Source organism: Cetorhinus maximus, chromosome 16, assembly GCF_964194155.1.
Source record: "Cetorhinus maximus chromosome 16, sCetMax3.hap1.1, whole genome shotgun sequence".
Classification (NCBI taxonomy): Eukaryota; Metazoa; Chordata; class Chondrichthyes; order Lamniformes; family Cetorhinidae; genus Cetorhinus; species Cetorhinus maximus.
The window spans coordinates 86,004,717-86,026,058 of record NC_135894.1 but is presented as its reverse complement, the minus strand read 5'-3'; the positions used below and the strand labels follow the sequence as shown (position 1 = coordinate 86,026,058).

The 21,342-nt window shown below is 42.2% G+C and overlaps 1 protein-coding gene across 2 annotated transcripts in view; it reads left to right on the top strand.

Annotated features, from left to right (window-relative positions):
* The window catches only part of hlcs (holocarboxylase synthetase (biotin-(proprionyl-CoA-carboxylase (ATP-hydrolysing)) ligase)), a 190,773-nt gene that overhangs the window by 140,812 nt on the left and 28,619 nt on the right, over nt 1–21,342 (top strand). Inside the window, exon 11 of one of the 2 annotated variants that reach the window (XM_078560277.1) lies at nt 4,747–7,532. The exons of the other annotated variant lie outside the window; for it this stretch is intronic. Within the exon in view, the coding sequence (XP_078416403.1) occupies nt 4,747–4,921 (175 nt within the window). The 3' untranslated portion in view covers nt 4,922–7,532. Of the gene's footprint in view, nt 1–4,746; nt 7,533–21,342 lie in introns of those variants that run through there. 2 annotated transcript variants of the gene reach the window in all.

The window sequence follows — 21,342 nt, the reverse complement described above, 5'->3', positions numbered from 1 at the left end:
CACGGCATATGGCAGAACTTGAATTCAAACAATAAAAATCTGGAACTAAAACTCTAATGATGACCATTGTAAAAACCTATCTGGTTCATTAATGTCCTTTAGGGAAGGAAACCTGTTGGCCTTAACTGGTTTGGCCTACATGTGATTCTAGACCCGCCAGACCTAGCAAGCCACTCAGTTGTATCAAACCACTAGGAATGAAACTGGACGGACCACCTGGCATCGACCTAGACACTGAAAATGACAATGGCAAACTCAATCCTGTCAAGCCTGCAAAGTCCCCCTTACTAACACTTGGGCGCTTGTGCCAAAATTGGGAGAGCTGTCTCACACGCTAGTCGAGCAACAGCCTGACATAGTCATACTCACGGAATAATACCTTACAGATAATATCCCAGACACCACCATTACCATCCCTGTCCCACTGGCAGGGCAGATCCAGCAGAAGTGGCGGCACAGTGGTATTCAGTCAGGAGGGAGGTTGCCCTGGGAATCCTCAACATGACTGCTGACCCCATGAAGTCTCTAGCATCAGGTCAAACATGAGCAAGGAAACCTCCTGCTGATTACCACGTGCTGCCCCCACCCTGCTGATGAAGTACTCCTCCATGTTGAACACCACTTGAAAGCATTCAGGGTGGCAAGGGGATCTATTCTGCGTGGGATCTCCAATGTCCATTACCAAGAGTGGCTTGATAGCACATCTACAGATCAAGCTGACTGACCCTAAAGGACATACCTTCTAGACTGGGCCTGCGGCAGGTGGCGAGGGTACCAACAAGAGGGAAAAACATACTTGACATCATCCTCACCAACCTGTCTGCCGCAGATGCATCTGTCCGGAATAATATTTGTAGGAGTGACCACCGCACAGTCCCTGTGGAGACGAAGTCCAGACTTCATATTGAGGATACCCTCCATCGTGTATAGCACTATCACCATGCTAATTGGGATAGATTTCAAACAGATCTAGCAACTCGAGACTGGGCAACCATGAGGCGCTATAGGCCGTCAGCAGCAGCAGAACTGTACTCAACCACAATCTGTAACCTCATGGCCCAGCATATCCCCCACTCTACCATTACCACCAAGCTAAGGGATCAACCCTGGTTCAATGAAGAGAGCAGGAGGGCATGCCAGGAGCAACACCAGGCATGCCTAAAAATGAGGCGTCAACCTGGTGAAGCTACAACATTGGGCTACTTGCGTGCCAAACAGCATAAGCAACAAGTGATAGACAGAGCTAAGCGATTCCACAACCAATGGATCAGATCTAAGCTCTGCAGTCCTGCCACATCCAACCATGAGTGCTGGTGGACAATTAAATAACTCATTGGAGGAGGAGGCTCACAAATATCCCCATCCTCAGTGATGGGGGAGCCCAGCACCTCAATGCAAAAGATAAGGCCGAAGCATTTGCAACAATCTTCAGTCAGAAGCGCTGAATGGATGACCCACCTTGTCCTCCTCCAGTTGACCCCAGTATCACAGATGCCAGCCTTCAGCCAATTCAATTCATCACGTGATATCAAGAAACAGCTGAAGGCACTGGATACTGCAAAGGCTATGGGCCCTGACAGTATTCCAGCAATGGTACTGAAACCTTATGCTCCAGAACTTGTCGCACCCCTAGCCAAGCTGTTCCAGTGTAGCTACAACACTGGCATCTACCCAGCTATGTGGAAAATTGCCCAGGTATGTCCTGTACACAAAAAGCAGGACAAATCCAACCGGCCAATTACCGCCCCATCAGTCTACTCTCGATCATCAGTAAAGTGATGGAAGGGGTCATCAACAGTGCTACCAAGTGGCACTTGCTCAGCAATAAACTGGTGCTCAGTTTGGGTGCTGCCAGGGTCACTCAGCTCATGACCTTATTACAGCCTTGGTACAAGCATAGAAAAAGGGCTGAACTCCAGAGGTGACGTGAGAGTGATAGCCCTTCATATCAAGGCAGCATCTGACTGAGTGTGGCATCAAGGGACCCCAGCAAAACTGGAGTCAATGGGAATCAAGGACAATCTTTGCTGGTTGGAGTCATACCTAGCACAAAGGAAGATGGTTGTGGTTGTTGGAGGTCAATCATCTCAGTTCCAGGACATCACTGCAGGAGTTCCTCAGGGCAGTGTCCTAGGCTGAACCATTTTCAGCTGCTTCATCAATGACCTTCCTTCCATCATAAGGTCAGAAGTGGGGATGTTCGCTGATGATTGCACAAAGTTCAGCACCATTTGTGACTCCTCAGATACTGAAGCAGTCCATGTCCAAATGCAGCAAGACCTGGATGGTATCAAGGCTTGGGCTGACAGGTGGCAAGTAACATTTGCGCCACACAAGTGCCAGGCAATGACCATCTCCAACAAGAGAGAATCTAACCATCACCCCAGAACATTCAATGGCATTTCCATTGCTGAATCCCCCACTATCAACATCCTGGGGGGATTACCATTGACCAGAAACTGAACTGGACTAGCCATTTAAATACTGTGGCTACAAGAGCAGGTCAGAGGGTAGGAATCCTGCGGCCAATAACTCACTTCCTGAATCTGCAAAGCCTGTCCACCATCACAAGGCACAAGTCAGGCGTGTGATGGAATACTCTCTACTTTCCTGGATGAGTGCAGCTCCAACAACACTTAAGACGCTTAACACCATCCAGGACAAAGCAGCCCACTTGATTGGCACCCCAACCACAAACATTCACTCCCTCTGGCACCAACGAACAATGGCAGCAGTGTGTACCATCTACAAGATGCACTGCAGGAACTCACCAAGGCTGCTTAGGCAGCATCTTCCACCCCACGACTGCTATCCTTAGTTGCCCTTGAGAAGGTGGTGGTGAGCTGCCTTCTTGAAGTGCTGCAGTCCATGTGGTGTAGGTACACCCACAGTGCTGTTAGGAAGGTAGTTCCAGGATTTTGACTCAGCGACAGTGAAGGAACGGCGATATATTTCCAAGTCAGGAATGTGAGTGACTTGGAGGGAAACTTCCAGGTGGTGGTGCTCCGATCTATTTGCTGCCCTTGTCCTTCTAGGTGGTAGTGGTCATGGGTTTGAAAGGTGCTGTCTGAGGAGCCTTGGCGAGTTCCTGCAGTGCATCTTGTAGATGGTACACACTACTGCTACTCTGCATCGGCGGTGGAGGCGTGAATGTTTGTGGATGTGGTGCCAATCAAGCGGATTATACCATCATAACTTTTAAACAAATCCCCAAATTAATCCCCCGCCCAGGTAAATCTCCACCAAGGCAACAGTAACCTATAGACTTTAGACAGCCACCAGGCAAAGCACATTTGATCTTATGAATTCAAAATAAGGTTCCTTGCAATTTGGTTCCTTTGCAGTCGCAGTTGTAGGCTTACAGGCTGGTTAGATCTTAAATGCTTCTGCCTTACACACACAAACTCCTTTTTTATTTATACCTAGCTTTTCCTTTGAATGTAAATTTTCCATTGTATTACCAGGCTATTAATGTTACATCTCCTAAAAATAATATCCTTTCATTCCACCAATTTTACTAATAAGCTGAAAAAAAACACATTGCTTGGCATCTTCTAGCTAGGTGTGAGATTTTACTCCCACTCTTGAATGCTTTATTCAACAAATGCAAATGTACACTTCTATCTATCTGTACATTTATCTAATAAACATCTCAAAACTACTATACATCAAAGCACCTAGACTAGCTGCTTTAATCAGTTAAGACACAGACAGTCAAACACACAGACACAGACCCCACTACAATTCCATTTTAAAAATAATTTCCAATAACATTACAGACATTACTATCTCTTCATGACTCATGACATTGGTTAGTAAAAGATTTGCCCCGTAAGGAGTCAATTTTCACCTTTACTCTGATGACACCCTCACAGTATCATTATCATATTTATAGTTATTATAGTGTATCATTATTATATTTATAATCTGCCTCCTTGAATAACATTGGTCATACATCCACTTTCAGTCCTCAGTTAAAGCTGAAAATGTGTGGACCTTTGGTTGGGAAGCATACTTTTGAGGTTTTAACCCATCCCACCCCCCCCAGCCCCCCAAGTCAACCTTCTTTGAGTTAAAATTCAGTCCCATGTCTGTAAATGATGCCTCCGAAGGCTACATGTATATGAGGAGGTTCTTTGGGGAGCTGTGGAGGCGACTGTGCAGAGTTGGGTTGAGAAATAATTTGCTAGAGGCATTTGGCAATATTTGCATAGGTGAGAGAGGAATCTCTCATCTTTGTACAGTAAAGTTAGTTATTTTAATATTGTGAATAAAAACATGTTCTAGGTTGGGTATTCTATGATGCATTTGCACCACAATTATACCAATGGTGTGATATTTCTTTGCATTGCATCAGAGCTACAGTTAGATTGCTTACATAATCTAAATTCAATGTCAGAGCTTGATGTGCGAAATGCTCCATTTCACTCACGTCAATTCAGGATCAAACTCTGGATTTATGCTATCATTGCTGTGAAATTGGAACCATTTTGCACTGATACTAAGCTTGTATCATAAATGCACCCTTGCTGCTTTTTTTTTAAACAAGCCAATGATTAGATATGTTGAAAGAAACCTGGCCCTCTATTGCAGCCTATTCAATTCTTTAAAATATGGTGGAAAACTAATGCGTTAATCACGTGAACAACTATAAACTGTATTGTACACTTTATTCATAGAATTGCCCCTTGTAAACATGACCATCTTTTTGTGGATTTATTAACTTTTGCTTTTTTTTTGTGATAGTGGCACAAAGGTGCGACTGTGGAAAGAGGACGGTCCTGCAGCATGGGTAGTTGGTTTGGATGATTCTGGCTTCCTTCAGGTTCAGCAGGAAGATGATGATGACATTGTTACAGTACAGCCTGATGGAAATTCCTTCGACATGCTCCGTAACCTTATTGTCACGAAGCAACATTAGAAACACATTCAAATTTTGGGGAAGTTTTGTTTTCCCCAGAACAAGGTTTAAATAGACAAATGGATTCTTCCCCCCCCCCCCACTTTACTTTGTTTCTGTCATTCCGCAAATTTTTGTTACTCCCCCCTCTCTACAATGACAAAGTTTCAAATGATTAGCAGACTGTTTGTGGTGTTATTCATGCGAAGTGAGCAGTAGTTCTGTTGCAAGAAAGGCATGGAGTTGCTAAGGTTGTGAAGATATTTGTAAGCAATCTCCCCAGAGACAGAGGAGTAACTGTTTTCTTGATTGGTTGTTGAAAAATAAAAAGGGGACGAAATTGGGCCTCATTTCACTTGTTTCTTGGAGATGAATTTCAATTTCACAGGCTGTCTCATGCCCAAAGATACAAGAACTATACTAATTCCATCGATTTGGGCAATATTCAGGCATCATTGGTGACTACTTTAAACAGTATTAAGATGCCTGCATAAGCTAATGAGGGCCTAACACCTATTTCAGAGACCCACTCTTGAGATTGGTCAAACCCTTGGCAGTCGTTGTGCTCTACAGACTCTAACTACTTTCTCTGTTCTTAAAGGAACTGCCAGAGGCTGTTGTAGATGAGAATTTTTCCCCCGCTTAGCCTTGATATGAAGCTAGTGCTCCTCCCATTTATCCCTAGACCTACTTGAAGGCCACTTGCAGTGTGCGAGCTAGTGCATCTTGGGGCCTGACCAGTGAGCCACATTGGAATACCAATTGGCAACCGCAGCTCACTAGTTCTGTGTAATGAGGCCCAAACACAAATTTCTGATACTCCTCAGGCCAACCTGTTCAGGCGCGCTGCTCATTTCACTTCTGTAACCAGGTGCTGCACAATTTCTTCCCTATTGTGCTTTCTTTACTGCGGGTAGATGAATATCACGGTTTCATAAATAAAACTCTGCATGTTCTATAGGGCTGCAGCTGTTACCTGCCCATATGTTTAGGCTCTGTCTTTTCATAGTAAAGTCCAAGAAATAGATAAAACTTTAGGGCAAAATTTTCTGTTCCCATTGGTGTCATGGCGGGTGTGAGCAGATAATATGGAGGGAAGGTCAAAAATTGGTTTCGTGCCATTGTGAAACCAGTTTGCAATCATCCACTCTGTCCGGCAATGGTGGGCCACATTTCCCGCCACTACATGTCAGGAATGTCATTTTAATACATCTGAACCTCATTATAAGCCCTTCTTGCCGGAATCATCTTACCACACTGGATCATCCGGGTATATCATGCCGACATGTTTCACAGCCATACATAAGTGATGTGCACCTGGTGAGCTGTACTTTGCTCGGGACTTTGAGGTTTGTTTGCCTACCTTGCTTCGGGCAACACTCGCGGTTATCAGCGCCAGGCTTCACAGTGAGCACCACATCACTTTTAGGGAGGCTCACGGGTAAATCTCTACCTACCAGATCAGCCATAAAGCGGGGGTGGCTTTTCACCGGCTGCTAGGGCTTGCTTGGGGAATGGGGGGAAGCGACCTCAGGCAAGGGAAGAGGCACCAGGGCAAGGGCTTTACAGAGGAAGGAGGTATCCCAGGGTGATTGTGGGGGCACATGTTGATCTGTGCAAGTAGTCTCAAGATGGTGAAGGCTGAGGAGTCTCCAGAGAAGATGAGGCCAGATGGAGATGTAAGGATGTGTGATGAGAGTGAGTGGTGATGTCCCTTGAGTTGGCAGTGAGTGAGATGCCAGTGAATGTGTGATGGCGTTGTGAGCGTGAGAGTTTAGAGTGATTAAATGGTTGTCTTACCCTGATGGCATGGATGAGATTATTCATCCGCTTTCTGCACTGGATGGCTGACCTCTTGTGTGCAGCATTGGCACTGACCACCTCTGCCACTGCCTCCCAAGCCAGAGTGGTGAGACTGATAGGTATCCTGTGGCCAAAGCGGGGTTAGAGGACAGCCTCCACGTTGTCCAGGAGGTGTTCCAGGGATGCGCCACTGAATCGGGAGCAGCACTCCTCTTGGCTTTTGGGGCCATGTCTTCCCCGGTGCCCTCCTGGGCTCCTGGGCTGTAAGCATTGTGAAGTGTGTGTGTGGATGCAGTTTAAATATGGCACCCTGTGTAAGGAAGCGGCGAGGTAACAGCATGGCGGGCAAATCAGAGGCTGCCCACCAGTGAGACGCCATGTTTCCTGTGGTTGCATAATTAATGAAGTGGAATGGGACAATACAATGCGAAAACCCGCCATTACGGCCGGCAATTTTTTTCCCCGCTCGCTACCACACTTTATGAAAATCTGGGACGATTCCGCCCTTAGTCTTATTCATATTTTCCTTATTTAAATAGCTTGCAACTGTACATGGTTTAACAGAACCTTGTTAAAACTTTATTTAGGGCTTTTATCCAGAATTTTTCTCCAACCCAGAAACAGTCTTGTTTGCCTGAAATAATGCACTATTTTAGAGTTTTCACTGTTAACTAATAAAAGAAAGGCAGCTACTGGAAAAAAAAATTGAACATATTACAAAACGGTTCCATTTTGTATCAAAGTTCGTTTGTTAATTTATGTAACATGCTGTAAGCAATCTTTGAATAAAGCTTGATTTTATTAGGAAAATTACTTCCGAAGAAGTTAACTTTGTCTCTGGTATTTATACAAAAATGAATATAATTACTTCAGCTGTTCTGCAAAACAGTTTCTCTAGGGTTTCCATTCTCAGCAAGTTCCTTTGGTGGGGATATAACTTAAAACTGCATAATTTAGCATGCTCTATGTTCTGGTTTTGCTGTCAGTCCTAAAAATTTCTAAAAGTTTTACATCATGATTCATGTTGGAAACAGCAGCTTGCCAGCTTGGATTTCTTTCTCTAATTCAAAGCTCAAGCTTCTCACGTAAGCATAGGCTTCCAAAAGAAAATGTTGATTCAGGCACAAAAAATACTCTGTATGGCAAGCCTGGTTTATCTGTACATTTATTTTTTAGTTTTTGTAAGTCTTAATGATGTTACAAACCTCATTTCTAGTAGTAGGTTCTCGGTGTAATGGAGGAAGCAAGGTGTTGACCAGCAATTTGTGACTGCTCAGATACTGAAGCAGTTGGTGTCCATATATAGCAAAACTTGGACATCATTCAGGCTTAGGCTAATAAGTGGCCATATAAGTGCGAGGCAATGACCATCTCCAACAAGAGAGAATCTAACCATCTCTTAACATTCAATAGCATTACCATCGCTGAATCCCCCACTATTAACAGTCTGTCGTTACCTTTGACCAGAAAACGAACTGGGTCAGCCATATAAATACAGTGGCTACAAGAACAGGTCGGAGGTTGGGAATTCTGTGACAAATAGTTCACCTCCTGACTCCCTAAAGCCTGCCCACCACCTACAAAGCACAAGTCAGGAGTGTGATGGAATGTTCTCCACTTGCCTGGTTAAGGCAACAACATTCAAGAAGCTCGACATCATCCAGAACAAAGCAGTCTGCTTGATCAGTACCCCATCCACCACCTTAACCACTTGCTTCCTCCACCACTGATGCACAGTGGCAGCAGTGCATACAATATGCAAAATGCACAGCAGCAACTCCTTCAGCAGCACCTTCCAAATCAACGACCTCTACCAACTGGAAGGACAAGGGCAGCAGATGCATGGGAACACCACCACCTGTAAGTTCCCCTCCAAGCCACACACCTGACTTGGAACTATCTCACCGTTCCTTCACTGTTGCTGGCTCAAAATCCTGGAACTCCTTCTCTAACAGCACATGGACTGTAGTGGTTCAAAAAGACAGCTCTCCACCACCTTTTTGAAGGCAGTTAGGGATAGGCAACAATTGCTGACCCAGCCAGTGATGTCCACATCCTGTGAAAGAATTTTTAAAATTTTGAACTGTTTGACTAGTTATTTTTTTTGTTAAATTGCTACTTGCTGTTGACTGCCCATTTTTAAGTTTGTAATTTTTTGAACTAAATGATTGTTGGATTTTATTCTTGCTTACTGATTGATAAGTTCCTTCCTGATCAGTCATTATTTGTTGTAGTTTTATGAATATGATTATGCAAGTGTGATGCATATTTTGCATAGTAAGTATGATAGCTTGCCAGAAAAAAAAAATGCCTGTATTAAATGTAAAGTGCAGATTTCCCTTGGAAGTGTTCAAAGTCAGACAATAACATTTTACAAGGATAGGAATGTTACACCTTGTAACATACAATGCTTTGTCCTACTCATGTGATGCTGTGTGCTGTTAAGGCCACAAAGTCTAGCAATTAAGTTAACACAGCTTCAGGTAAATCATAGTTTGAGAATTGTTGAGATTAAACACTGCTGGTGAATTCCAGGCTCTAGCTCAGAAGAACCCAGCAGTAAATGATTGGCTGTTTTTGCCCCCCAAGATTATTTTGGCCAAATGTTTTATTGGAAATATTTTCAGCATGGCAGTACTAATAGATCGAGCTAATTAGGAAAGTACCTTCTCCTCATGATCTTTATTTTGACAATTTCTTAATGAGAAACAAATGCTGATAAGATTGTAATATAATATCAGAATTTTCTTCAATGGAAAATACATTATTATTTCATTTCCTGTTTGAATCTCTAACAGATGGAAACTAATGAAGTGTGGACAAGTCAGTGCACAGGTGGAACTTGTGGGAATAACTTTGTTTCCTCTTTGTATGGGTTCCTTCTTTTTTGTGTGCATGACCTCTCATTGTCTTGACAGCAAGCAGTTTTACATTGAAACACATCATTTGTCACTGACCTGTATTTGCTCCATTACCCACTATCGAACCAAATCATTCCACACAGAACATAGAAAACCTACTGTTATGTTATTTAACAGACCTGAAATAGTTCACTGTTTAGTTAGTATAGAAAGGAGATGTTGGGGATGGAGTGAATGTGCTTTTTGTAGGATGGGGAAGTAACTAAAAATGTATGCTACGGTGTGTTATTTGTGACTTCACCCACGAGGCATGTTTTTCATCTGAAATTCTATACACTTTCAATGTTTTTAAGATTTAAAGTTTTCAATGTGTTGGACCATTGTTAAACTACACTGGACAAATACTCTTCTAAACCCTTTTCTGATTGAATAGTTCAAAACAGTTCAAAATGTTTAGACCCCACTGTATATAGAGCACATTATTTTGTTATGGTATGATTATATGCTTCTAAAATACTAATTTTTCAAAGGCTGAAAATTAGTCCAAAATCCATGTCCTTGTCGATATGTGAATATATGCTTGTGTTGCTTCACAATGCATAAACAGTCATATGCAAGTGTGCTTTGATGGCTGTCATGCATTACTGAAATAAATTGACTTTGATTCCCTTTGATAAACCGTAGAACTTAATAATTTTTCAAAGGCTGAAAATTAGTCCAAAATCCATGTCCTTGTCGATATGTGAATATATGCTTGTGTTGCTTCACAATGCATAAACAGTCATATGCAAGTGTGCTTTGATGGATGTCATGCATTACGGAAATAAATTGACTTTGATTCCCTTTGATAAACCGTAGAACTTAATAATAACCCGCGAGCTGAAAAAAAACACAGATAAGGCCACTGGTTTTCATTGAAATACGGACAGAAATGTACAATATTATCATCAAAATTCCACATAGTAAGAAATTAGTTTAGTAAATCATTACAAAACAATGACATTAATTATAGGAGACAGCAGCCCCATTATACTTTACTGGCAAGGCTGTTGATTTTCCATTCTTTGAAACTGGATGAAAGTGAGGAATGTGATCCTCAGAGCACTAAAATATAATAAACAAAGTTGACTTATACAGTCCCTATAAATCTTGGACAATGGGATATTACAAAACTTTTCACCCTATGTAATTTTTTTTTAATTATGGGATTGATGTAAAATATTACATGCAAAAGTGAGTTCCAACCTTTTATTTTTTTTAAATGATCAATTTTAAAATGTAAGCTTACACAAAACTATAATTGGTTTCCCCATCCATTTGGGGTTTTCTCTTTTAACCTTAAAATATCAATTTTTTTAAAAGCGATACTGACACCAGTAGAGAATGGAGCTAGAAGAGTCACTGACTCCAAACAGTGCGCAGGAGTTGAATTAATATTGGCGGATGCAGCTGTTAACCCCGGAGTGCTTCAGCAATTTGTCATCTCAACTGTTTTTCTTTTAGTTTTTTCTACGGTGTCAATATCGCTCTATAAAGAAATAAAAAGTTCTAACAATGACAAGAAGTAATGAAAAAAATAAAGATACATAAAGGTGTTAAAGATTATAATAGCTTGTTTGATTTCTGAGATTTTCTTTGTGAAATTGACACTGCAGGAGAGTGCTTCATGCAAAATTTAAAATAGAAATGAATTGCAGCACAAGTGATACATTTGCAATAGTGGAAGGCCATTCATGATCATAATCAAACTTCAGGTGCTCTGTCAGTAGGGGGTAACTGTTAAGACAATATTGTTAATTCTTTAAGTTCCATTTACAGCTTGGAAATTGCTGGTACAATCTGTCATATAATATCTTAATGTAAATTTCTTGAATATTAAGTGAATTGAATATTTGTTTCCATTAAAGTCATTTTATGTAATTTTGAAATTGCTTCTTTGTCAAACTGTTTGTGGTGAAAGATGTCAACTCAACTGAAATCATTATTTATGGCTGACAGAAGATGACAAATGTATAAGGTTTTTCTTTTTTTAAATGACATTTCCAAAGATTTTATGATTCATATGCGTTTTCGTAAAATTCCTCTTTAGAACACCCTAGTTTTCACATTTTATGCTCCTGTTATCTTAATCTCAAAACAAAATCTCTCCAGTTTCCTTGTTTGTGTTTATTGATGAGCTTTCAGCACTGTGGGATTATTTGGGAGAGAAACTGGAAAACAGCCGTGACATTGTACAGGCTTACTTTTCCCAAATTATACTGGAACTTATTTTCTTTTGGAATTCCCAGTCAAATATGAAGTTACTTCTTGTGATGCCAAATCTGTGTATCCACAGACATAATTTTACAACACAAGTCATAATTTCGTGTTCATGTCAATGATCTGAGTCAGAGAAACTTTATATATATATATATTACTGTACTAAATTTGAAATTAGAAATAACCTGGTTCGTTTTAAACTAAAGGGTTGTTTTGGAACCAGATCTCCCAAACCACAACATTCGTCATCATCATCATCAGATTTATGACTGACAGAAATCTTTGTATCCTCACTGGCTACGAGTGAGGTCCCAAAGGACTGGAGAATGGCCAATGTTGTTCCGTTGTTTAAAAAGGGTAACGGATAATCCAGGAAATTACAGGCCGGTCAGCCTTACGTCAGTGGTAGGGAAATTATTGGAGAAGATTCTTCGTGACAGGATTTACTACCATTTGGAAGCAAATGGGCGTATTAGTGAGAGGCAGCATGGTTTTGTGAAGGGGAGGTCATGTCTCACTAACTTGATTGAGTTTTTCGAGGAACTGACAAAGATGATCGACGATGGAAGGGCAGTGGATGTTATTTGCATGGATTTCAGTAAGGCCTTTGACAAGGTCCCTCATGGCAGACTGGTACAGAAGGTAAAGTCGCACAGGATCAGAGATGAGCTGGCAAGATGGATACAGAATTGGCTTGGTCGTAGAAGACAGAGGGTAGCAGTGGAAGGGTGCTTTTCTGAATGGAGAGCTGTGACTAGTGGTGTTCCACAGGGATCAGTGCTGGGACCTTTGCTGTTTGTAGTATATGTAAATGATTTGGAGGAAAATGTAACTGGGCTAATTATTAAGTTTGCAGACGACGCTAAGGTTGGAGGAGTTGCAGATAGTGAAGAGGATTGTCAAAGGATACAACGGGATATGGATCGGTTAGAGACTTGGGCGGAGAAATGGCAGATGGAGTTTAATCCGGACAAATGCGAGGTAATGCATTTTGGAAGGTCTAATACAGGTAGGAATTATACAGTAAATGGCAGAACCCTTAAATGCATCGACGGGCAGAGGGATCTGGGTGTACAGGTCCACAGGTCACTGAAAGTGGCAACGCAGGTGGATAAGGTAGTCAGGAAGGCGTATGGCATGCTTGCCTTCATCGGCAGGGGTATTGAGTATAAAAGCTGGGAAGTCATGCTGCAGCTGTATAGAACCTTGGTTAGGCCACACTTGGAATTTTGCGTGCAATTCTGGTCGCCACATTACCAGAAGAGTATGGAGGCATTGGAGAGGGTGCAGAGGAGGTTTACCAGGATGCTGCCTGGTCTGGAGGTTATTAGCTATGAGGAGAGATTGGAGAAACTCGGATTGTTCTCACTAGAGCGATGGAGATTGAGGGGCGACTTGAAAGAAGTTTACAAAATTATGAGTGGCATGGACAGCATAGATAGAAGCTTTTTCCCAGGGTGGAAGAGTCAATTACTAGGGGACATAGATTTAAGGTGAGAGGAGAAAGCTATAGAGGAGATGTGCGGGGCAGGTTTTTTACGCAGAGGGTAGTGAGTGTCTGGAATTCGCTGCCAGAGGAGGTGGTGGAAGCAGGTACTATAGTGTTTAAGAGGCAGCTTGACAAATACATGAATAGGATGGGAATAGAGGGATACGGACCCCAGAAGTGCAAAATGTTTTAGTTTGACAGGCAATATGATCGGCGCAGGCTTGGAGGGCCGAAGGGCCTGTTCCTCTGCTGTACTTTTCTTGGTTCTTGTTCTTGTTCTAAGATTGGGTGACGTTGCTGGCATCATAGTTATTTGTCCCTAAGAGATGTGCTTTCTTTTTTGCAATATGTTTGTCATTTCTACCCTTATTCCTGCAGCCAAGTGGACAGGTGGCCTGGTGTCACACCACTGTCAAACTTGCTGTTAGCCAGCTTCCAAGCAGTGGTTGACTGGCTCAGTGAAGACCCTCCATTTACTCCGTCCCTTAATAGATTTTAAATATGTCTCATGTAAAATTACACTGTGGATGTGTGTTTTTGACTTGAAGTCAAACTTTTCAGGCAGATACAAAGCTGAAGAAGTCTAAATGCCTTGAAAAAATAAATAATGAACTTATTTTAAAAAAAAAAGGCTACCAGATTACCCTCAAGAAGTTCATCTTTGTAATATAAGTAAACGAAGGAACTCAAAACGAAATCCTCATTCTTTTATTCTTATTCCCTTTCTGAAAACAAATGGAATTTTAACTTGGAGTTTTTAAAAATTCGTTTGAATCTTTATATTTTGTATTGTAATTAATATAATTTAATTGTGTAAAAACCAGTATAGTAATCATGTACATCTGATTAGCAAGCAATAAGCTAATGTAACCTATTTACCTGATATAGCTGCTTGTGCTGGAATGCTTAGGGCCCACTTACAAACCCTTATTTCTATCCAAGTTTACTTAAACTTTATTCAGTGGGGAGCAAATTGTGTGTAGTTGGTCAACTCCCTTGGCAGCAGTCATTGAGTATTATATTATTAAGTTTGCTCCCTTAGATATATCCTCCCTCAAACTGCTACAGTCTGGCTCTTTACACCAAAACACACTAGTCTTTTCCACTAAATCGCTGACCACGAAACTGACCTGCACTGATGTTTGAAAAAGGTAGGACAAGTTGAGAAGGCTGTTAAAAAGGCACACAGGAACCTTGGCTCTACTAATAGAGGTGTAGGGTGGATTCAACCCCCTTTCATCCCTGCTAGAAAGGCGGGACCATTTGGAGGTCAGGAATTTGAATGGAGGAGGAGAGTGGACTTTGCCAGGTCTTTCACTGAACCATGCAATTAAGATCCAGCCTCCAGTTTTGCAAAGAGTTAGGGAGAGTGGATGGTATGACCTGGCCATTATGCCAAATTAAACGGACTATGATATGGATTACAGGGGCTCAACAGCACTTGGATTTTTGAGGCCCCATCAACCACAGGAATGGATTGGAGACTTGGGAAGCTGCTCCCCAGGTGTCTCACTCTTAGCTGGAGGTCCAGCTGCAATGAAGTGAGCTGTGCTAATGGCAGGAGAAGGAGGACAACCTACCCCCCTCCCCACACGCAACCACTAGAATGGAAGTGATCAATTAAGTCAGCAGCTGGTGGTCCCTCCAGCTTGCAGACAGTGGAACAAAAGGATCCAGAACATTAGGAGGGTGGGTAAGGTGACTGGCATAACACTTTCAGGTCCCAAACCCCAACTGACTTTCCTAGCATTCTATTGCACAACATTCTTCAGGACAATGCAGCTTGCAGTTCCACTCATTCCTCTCTCTGCAGGCACCTCTTATCTCCATCTTGGCACCCAACCTCATAGTTCCCTCATCCTATTGCTCCCTCACACCCATGCCTCGCAGTAGCCCTCCACAAATATCCTTCCCTTGTCTCCACACAAGCCATTATGAATATTCTCACCTCTGCTTTTTCTGCTTATAGACAACTTCTGGGAGAGTTAGAGTCCAAGGGTGGCTCTCCCGTGACAGACCACTGGCAATGTGTGCCCACCTGCTTCACTGGGAAGGAAGTCTTGTTTCAGGAGGCTGCACATGTCAGCAGTGATCTGCCATGAGAGGCTAAGCCTCCTGAGGCACTGGTGCTCATGCATTGCATGAAAACTGATCCTCTGTCTCTAAACCCTATTGGGGATCTCATCCCTTCTGCTCTGTGGAAAAGGCAACTGGCTCTGCTGCTGCTGGTGTTGCTCCTGGAGTTGTTTCTGGTGGTGGTGCTTCTCATCAGAGGTGCAAGGCGGAGCTGCAATAGCTCCTCCCATGCCACAATGAAGACTGGCAGCAGGGAAATGCAGATGAAGGTGAGTGAAGTGCTACACAGGTGAAGTGCCTTCCAAGAGGCTGACAATCTCCTGTCAAGGAGTGTTAATACTGAGTGTAGAAGGGCTATGAGCAGCAGCCTCCCACCTGTTATTCTTCAGTTTAACCTATCATAGCATTCCCAACTTGTCAGTGTCACTGAGAAGCTCTTCCTTAGTGACCCTGGCGAGTGGTTGACAGGTTAGAAATCAGGTGCCCTGGCTGGAAAACCAGAATTGAGTGTTAAAATAGTTCTACATTTTAGCTGACTGTTTCAGTACCTTAATTGCTTACTCATTAGATTCAAGGGATTCTCCACTCCTCTTTAGTCCCACCCCAGTGAAATCGGAAGTGGGCGGGGTAATGTTGGGATCCTAATCTCATGTCACTTGTAGGGGATTTAACTCCCTGCATGCCTGCCAAAACCTTACTGGGAAAATTCCTCCATTGAGTACAAAAGCAAGGCAGTTATGCTAAAGCATTATAAACAGTCCTTAGACCCCAGCTTTAATATTGTGGCCAATTCTGGACGCCACATTTAGGAAGAATAGCATGGCCCCAGAGAGCTGCACAGAGGAGATTTCGTCCAGAGGTACTCCAGAGATGATTAACTTTTTTAGTTATGTGGAGAGACTTGAGAAATTGGGGTTGTTCCCCTTAAAGCAGATAATGTTGAGATTAGATCAAGATGTTCAAAATCATGAACGTATTTGATCGAATAAATAAGGAGATTCTGTTTGCAGTGGCAGAAGGGTCGATAACCAAAGGATGAAGATTTAAGGTGATTAGTAAATAAGACAAGAGATGAGGAAAATTCTTTTGCATGCCAGTTGTTGTGGTCTGAAATGCATTACCTGAAAGGGTGCTGGAAGAAGATTCAATAATAACTTTCCAAGGCAATTGAATAAGGAGGAAACATTACAGAACTCTGGAGAAAGAGCAGGGCACTGAGACTAATTGAATAGCTCTTTTAAAGCTGACACAAGTACAAAGGGCTGAATGGCTTATGCTGTTCCATTGCATGATTCCTTTCCCGGCCCCCATGTTTTCTGTCATTGTTTATCATTCCCTCACCTCAGGGACTGTCCCCCTTCTTTTCAAAACTACTAACATCATCCACATTTGCAAAGCTCACTCTTGACTGCTCTGTCCTTACAAACAACTGACCAATCCCCAACTTCCCATTCCTCCAAAGTCCTTGAACTTGATGGTACCTCCCATATCCATCCCATCTTCCATACAACTCCATCTTTGAATCTCTGTAACACTTTCTGCTCTTGCCACAGCACTGAAAAGGCCATAATCAAAGTCACAAATGACAACCTATGACAGTTGTGACTTGGCAGTCTTTGCCACAGTCAACCAAGCCATCTTCATTCAAAGCCTCTCCTCTGTTAGCTAGCTCAGTGAGACTGGACTTGGTTCGTTCCCTCTTATCTATCCAATCAAAGATAGAGCATCTGCAGAAACAGTTTTTGTTCCCACCGTCATGGGTCACCCAAGGATATATAGTTAGTCCCTTCCTCTTCCTGATTTACATGTTGCCCCTTAGTGACATCATCTGAAAAAATTGTGACAAGTTCCCAAAGAATACTGAAGACACTCATGTCAGGAAGATATAATAATTCTCATAACGTTATTGGACTTTATTGTAAAATAGTAGTATCTGTGTCTATATGTGTGTGTGTGTGTGTGTGTGTTAATTGGATTAAAGACAGCTGGTCTGAAGGCATTGATGTGGTAGAAGATGAGCTAGGTTTGAAATGTTAAGTAGGTAAACATGGAGGTAAAGGGAATATTTGCATTTTAAATAAACCAGACTAGATTGTTTTCAAAAGAGGGAGTGAGATGTGTCACCTAGTCAGGTGGAGTTCAGAAACGGTGTGTTTATTTTTCCCAATGATTACTGATAAAACTTAGTACTATGAGAGATTTTTATTATCAGAAAGGTAAAGTCTAAAGACAGTGAAACGATGACAATTTGCATTCAAAGGGGAAAATATGTATAAAGGAGTGAAGGCTGTGTGTAAGGATTGGCATTTTAAGATCTAACAAGTGTGAAAAGCCTTCAGCATCTATGGGTGGCGGTGGGACATACTGGATAGAGGGCCAGTGATAGGTGGAGATTGCCAAAAGATGTCACAGACGAAAGGACAAGGAGGTGTTGACGGCGGTGATATTAGCTAAGAAATGTGCTAATGAGGACATTAAGGGTAGAAAGCAGGATAAGCAAGGTACAGATAGCCCTAGTGGGGGTGGGGTGGGGGGAAGGGATCGAAATAGGCTAAAAGGTAGAGATGAAACAATGGATGGAAATACATTTAAAAATAATGGAAATAGGTGGGAAAAGAAAAATTATTGGAAAAAAGGGGGTTCGGAAAGGGGGTGGGGATGGAGGAGAGAGTTCATGATCTAAAGTTGTTGAACTCAATATTCAGTCCGGAAGGCTGTAAAGTACCTAGTCGGAAGATGAGGTGCTATTCCTCCAGTTTGTTTTGAGCTTCACTGGAACATTGCAGCAGGCCAAGGACGGACATGTGGGCATGAGAGCACGGTGGAGTGTTGAAATGGCAAGCAACAGGGAGGTCTGGGTCATGCTTGCGGACAGACTGAAGGTGTTCTGCAAAGCGGTCACCCAGTCTGCGCTTGGTCTCCTTGATGTAGAGGAGACCGCATTAGGAGCAGCGAATGCAGTAGACTAAATTGAGGGAAGTGCAAGTGAAATGCTGCTTCACTTGAAAGGAATGTTTGTGCTCTTGGACGGTGAGGAGGGGGGAAGTAAAGGGGCAGGTGTTGCACCTTCTGTAGTTGCATGGGAAGGTGCCGTGGGAGGGGGTCGAGGTGTAGGGGGTGATGGAGGAGTGGACCAGGGAGTCCCGGAGGGAACGATCCCTACGAAATGCCGCCGGGGGGTGGGGGGCGGTGAAAGGAAGATGTGTTTGGTGGTGGCAAAATGCTGGAGTTGGCGGAAATGGCGGAGGATGATCCTTTGAATGCGGAGGCTGGTGGGGTGATAAATGAGGACAAGGGGGGCTCTATCATGATTCTGGGAGGGAGAGGAAGGTGTGAGGGTGAATGCGCGGGAGACGGACCGGACACGGTTGAGGGCCCTGTCAACCACCGTGGGTGGAAAACCTCGATTAAGGAAAAAAAAGCAATGGAAGAGAGAATAAAGGGAAGAGACAGAGAATATTGGCTTAAGAGGCTGGATTTTGAAAAGGAGACATCAGATGCTGAGGAAAGTTCTGATGAAAACACCTTTAACCTAAAACCCAGTGGGAAGATGTTTAAATTTGTACAAGCTGTTCTAAAGTTTGAGGAATGAGATGTGGAAGCATTCTTTATTTTATTTGAGAAGATAACTAAACAAATGAAATGGCCACATGAAAGCAGTCCAGGCACAGGGGAAAAAATTGGTTTACATACAAGTAAAACAGGGAGAATCAGTAATAGAAAAAGAAGTGGGAATGTGTTCACAATTTACCCAAGAGAATTTGGAAGAGTGAGTTGCAGAAATGTTTAAAGATTTTGTGTGTGAAGGGAAAGTCTTTCCATGTGTACAGGGTGGAGTAGGTGAAGATGTTAAAGTTTTAAGAGACACAGGGGCTAGTCAATCCTTAATGTTGTGGGATAGTGACATTTGTTGTTCAGAGGAAGTATTGCAGGAACAGGAGATAGATAATAAGTGGGGTTCATGCAGATGCTAAACCTATTCCCTTGTGGAAGGTAAATTTAAAGAGTAAGTGGAAAACAGGTGAGGTGATTGTTGGAGTAGTGGAAAAATTGCCCATTGCAGGGGTTCAGTTTATTCTGGGTAATCATATAGCTGGATCACAAATGTGGGTGATGCCTATGGTAGTTGAGCAGCCTGTAGAAGTGTTTTTAACAGAAGTGTTGCAGAGACAGCATCCTGTATTGTTTCCAGATTGTGTGATAATGAGGTCACAGGCTCATAGGTTGAAACAAGAAGAACAGGAAGTTCAAAGGCAGGGGGAAGGTGTGGAAATCCAATTAGCTGACAGTGTTTGATAACCTTGTTCAGGAAGAAAGACTGGAAGACAATTCAGCTGAAGTGTTTAACTCTAGGAGGTTAGTGGAGTTACAGAAATTGAGATTCACAAATAAAACATTTATATCAGACAGCTTATTCAGAAACTGAAGCAAAATGTATTCCAGAATGCTATTACCTTAAGGGTAATGTTTTAATGAGGAAATGGAGGCCTTATCATGCTTCAGCAAATGAAAGCTAGAGGGTGGTGCATCAGATTGTACTACTGTTTGGATATAGAAATGAGATTCTGAGGATAGTTCATGAAATTCCAATGGGGGACATTTAGGAATTAGAAAGACAGGTGAAGATACAAAACATATTTTTTGGCCTGGATTGCATAGGGATGTAGTCAAATTCTGTAGAACCTCAAGTGTCAGGTGATAGGGAAACCACAAACAGTGATTAAGCCGGCACTTTTAATTCCAATTTCAGCATTTGAAGAACCTTTTACTAAGGTCATGATTTATTGTGTAGGACCTGTCCCTAAGACTAAAAGTGGAAATCAGTACTTACTGACAATAATGGATGTGTCTACCAGGTTTCCTGAAGCAATACCTTTGAGAAATATTACAAGAAAGAAAATTGTGGAAGAATTAACTAATTTTTTTACAAGATATAGTTTACCTAAAGAAATATAATCAGATCAGGGTTCAAATTTCATGTCACAGCTGTTTAAGGAAGTAATGAACAGTTTGGGGATAAAACAGTTGAAGTCAACAGCTTGTCATCCCAAGTAACAAGGGGCTTTGGAAAGATGGCATCAAACTCTAAAAACTATAATGAGGGTTTATAGTCAGAATTATCCACAGGATTGGGATAAGGGAGTTCCATTCTTGTTATTTGTTATTAGGGACGCTCTTAATGCATCAATAGGTTTTAGTCCTTTTGAACTAGTTTATGATCATGAGGTGAGAGGACCACTGAAATTGATTCATGAGAAGTTGGTGGGTCAAAATTCAGAAACTACTCTCCTGGATTATGTATCAAACTTCAGAGAGAGATTGAACAGAGCATTGTGAGTTGGCTAAGGGACATTTAAAGATATCACAGCAAGTGATGAAATGAAAGCAGACAAGAAAGCTAGTTTTGTTGCTGGAGAAAAGTGCCAGTTCTGTTACCGGTACTGGGTAACTCATTAAAGGCAAGGTTTAGTGGGTTTACAGGATTAAAAAGACGCTGAATGAAGTCAATTTTTTAATAAATACTCCAGATAGAAGAAAGAAGCAGAGGGTGTGCCATGTAAATATGCTTAAAAAGTACTTTGACAGGGAAGAGGACCAAAAAGAGGTGTTAGTGGTGGTAGATAATGAGAAAGAAGTAGAAATGCAGGATTCTGAAATTGATTTTCCTTTAATAAAACTGAATAATGAGGGGGTACTTGAAAATTTAAATGTAATATTGAGTTACCTTCCAGACAAGTGTCAAAGTGATTTGGAAAAGCTATTGTGGTCACACAGAGATATTTGTGGAAATAAGTTGGGAAGGACAAATTTAGCTATACATGATCTGTCTGTAGAAGTTTCATCTTCACTAAAGCAACATCCTTATAGAATAAATCTGGCATACAAATCCAGGGTGCAATAGACTGTACACATCTGGCCATCAAGGTGCCAGCAGGTGAGCCCGGTGCGTTCGT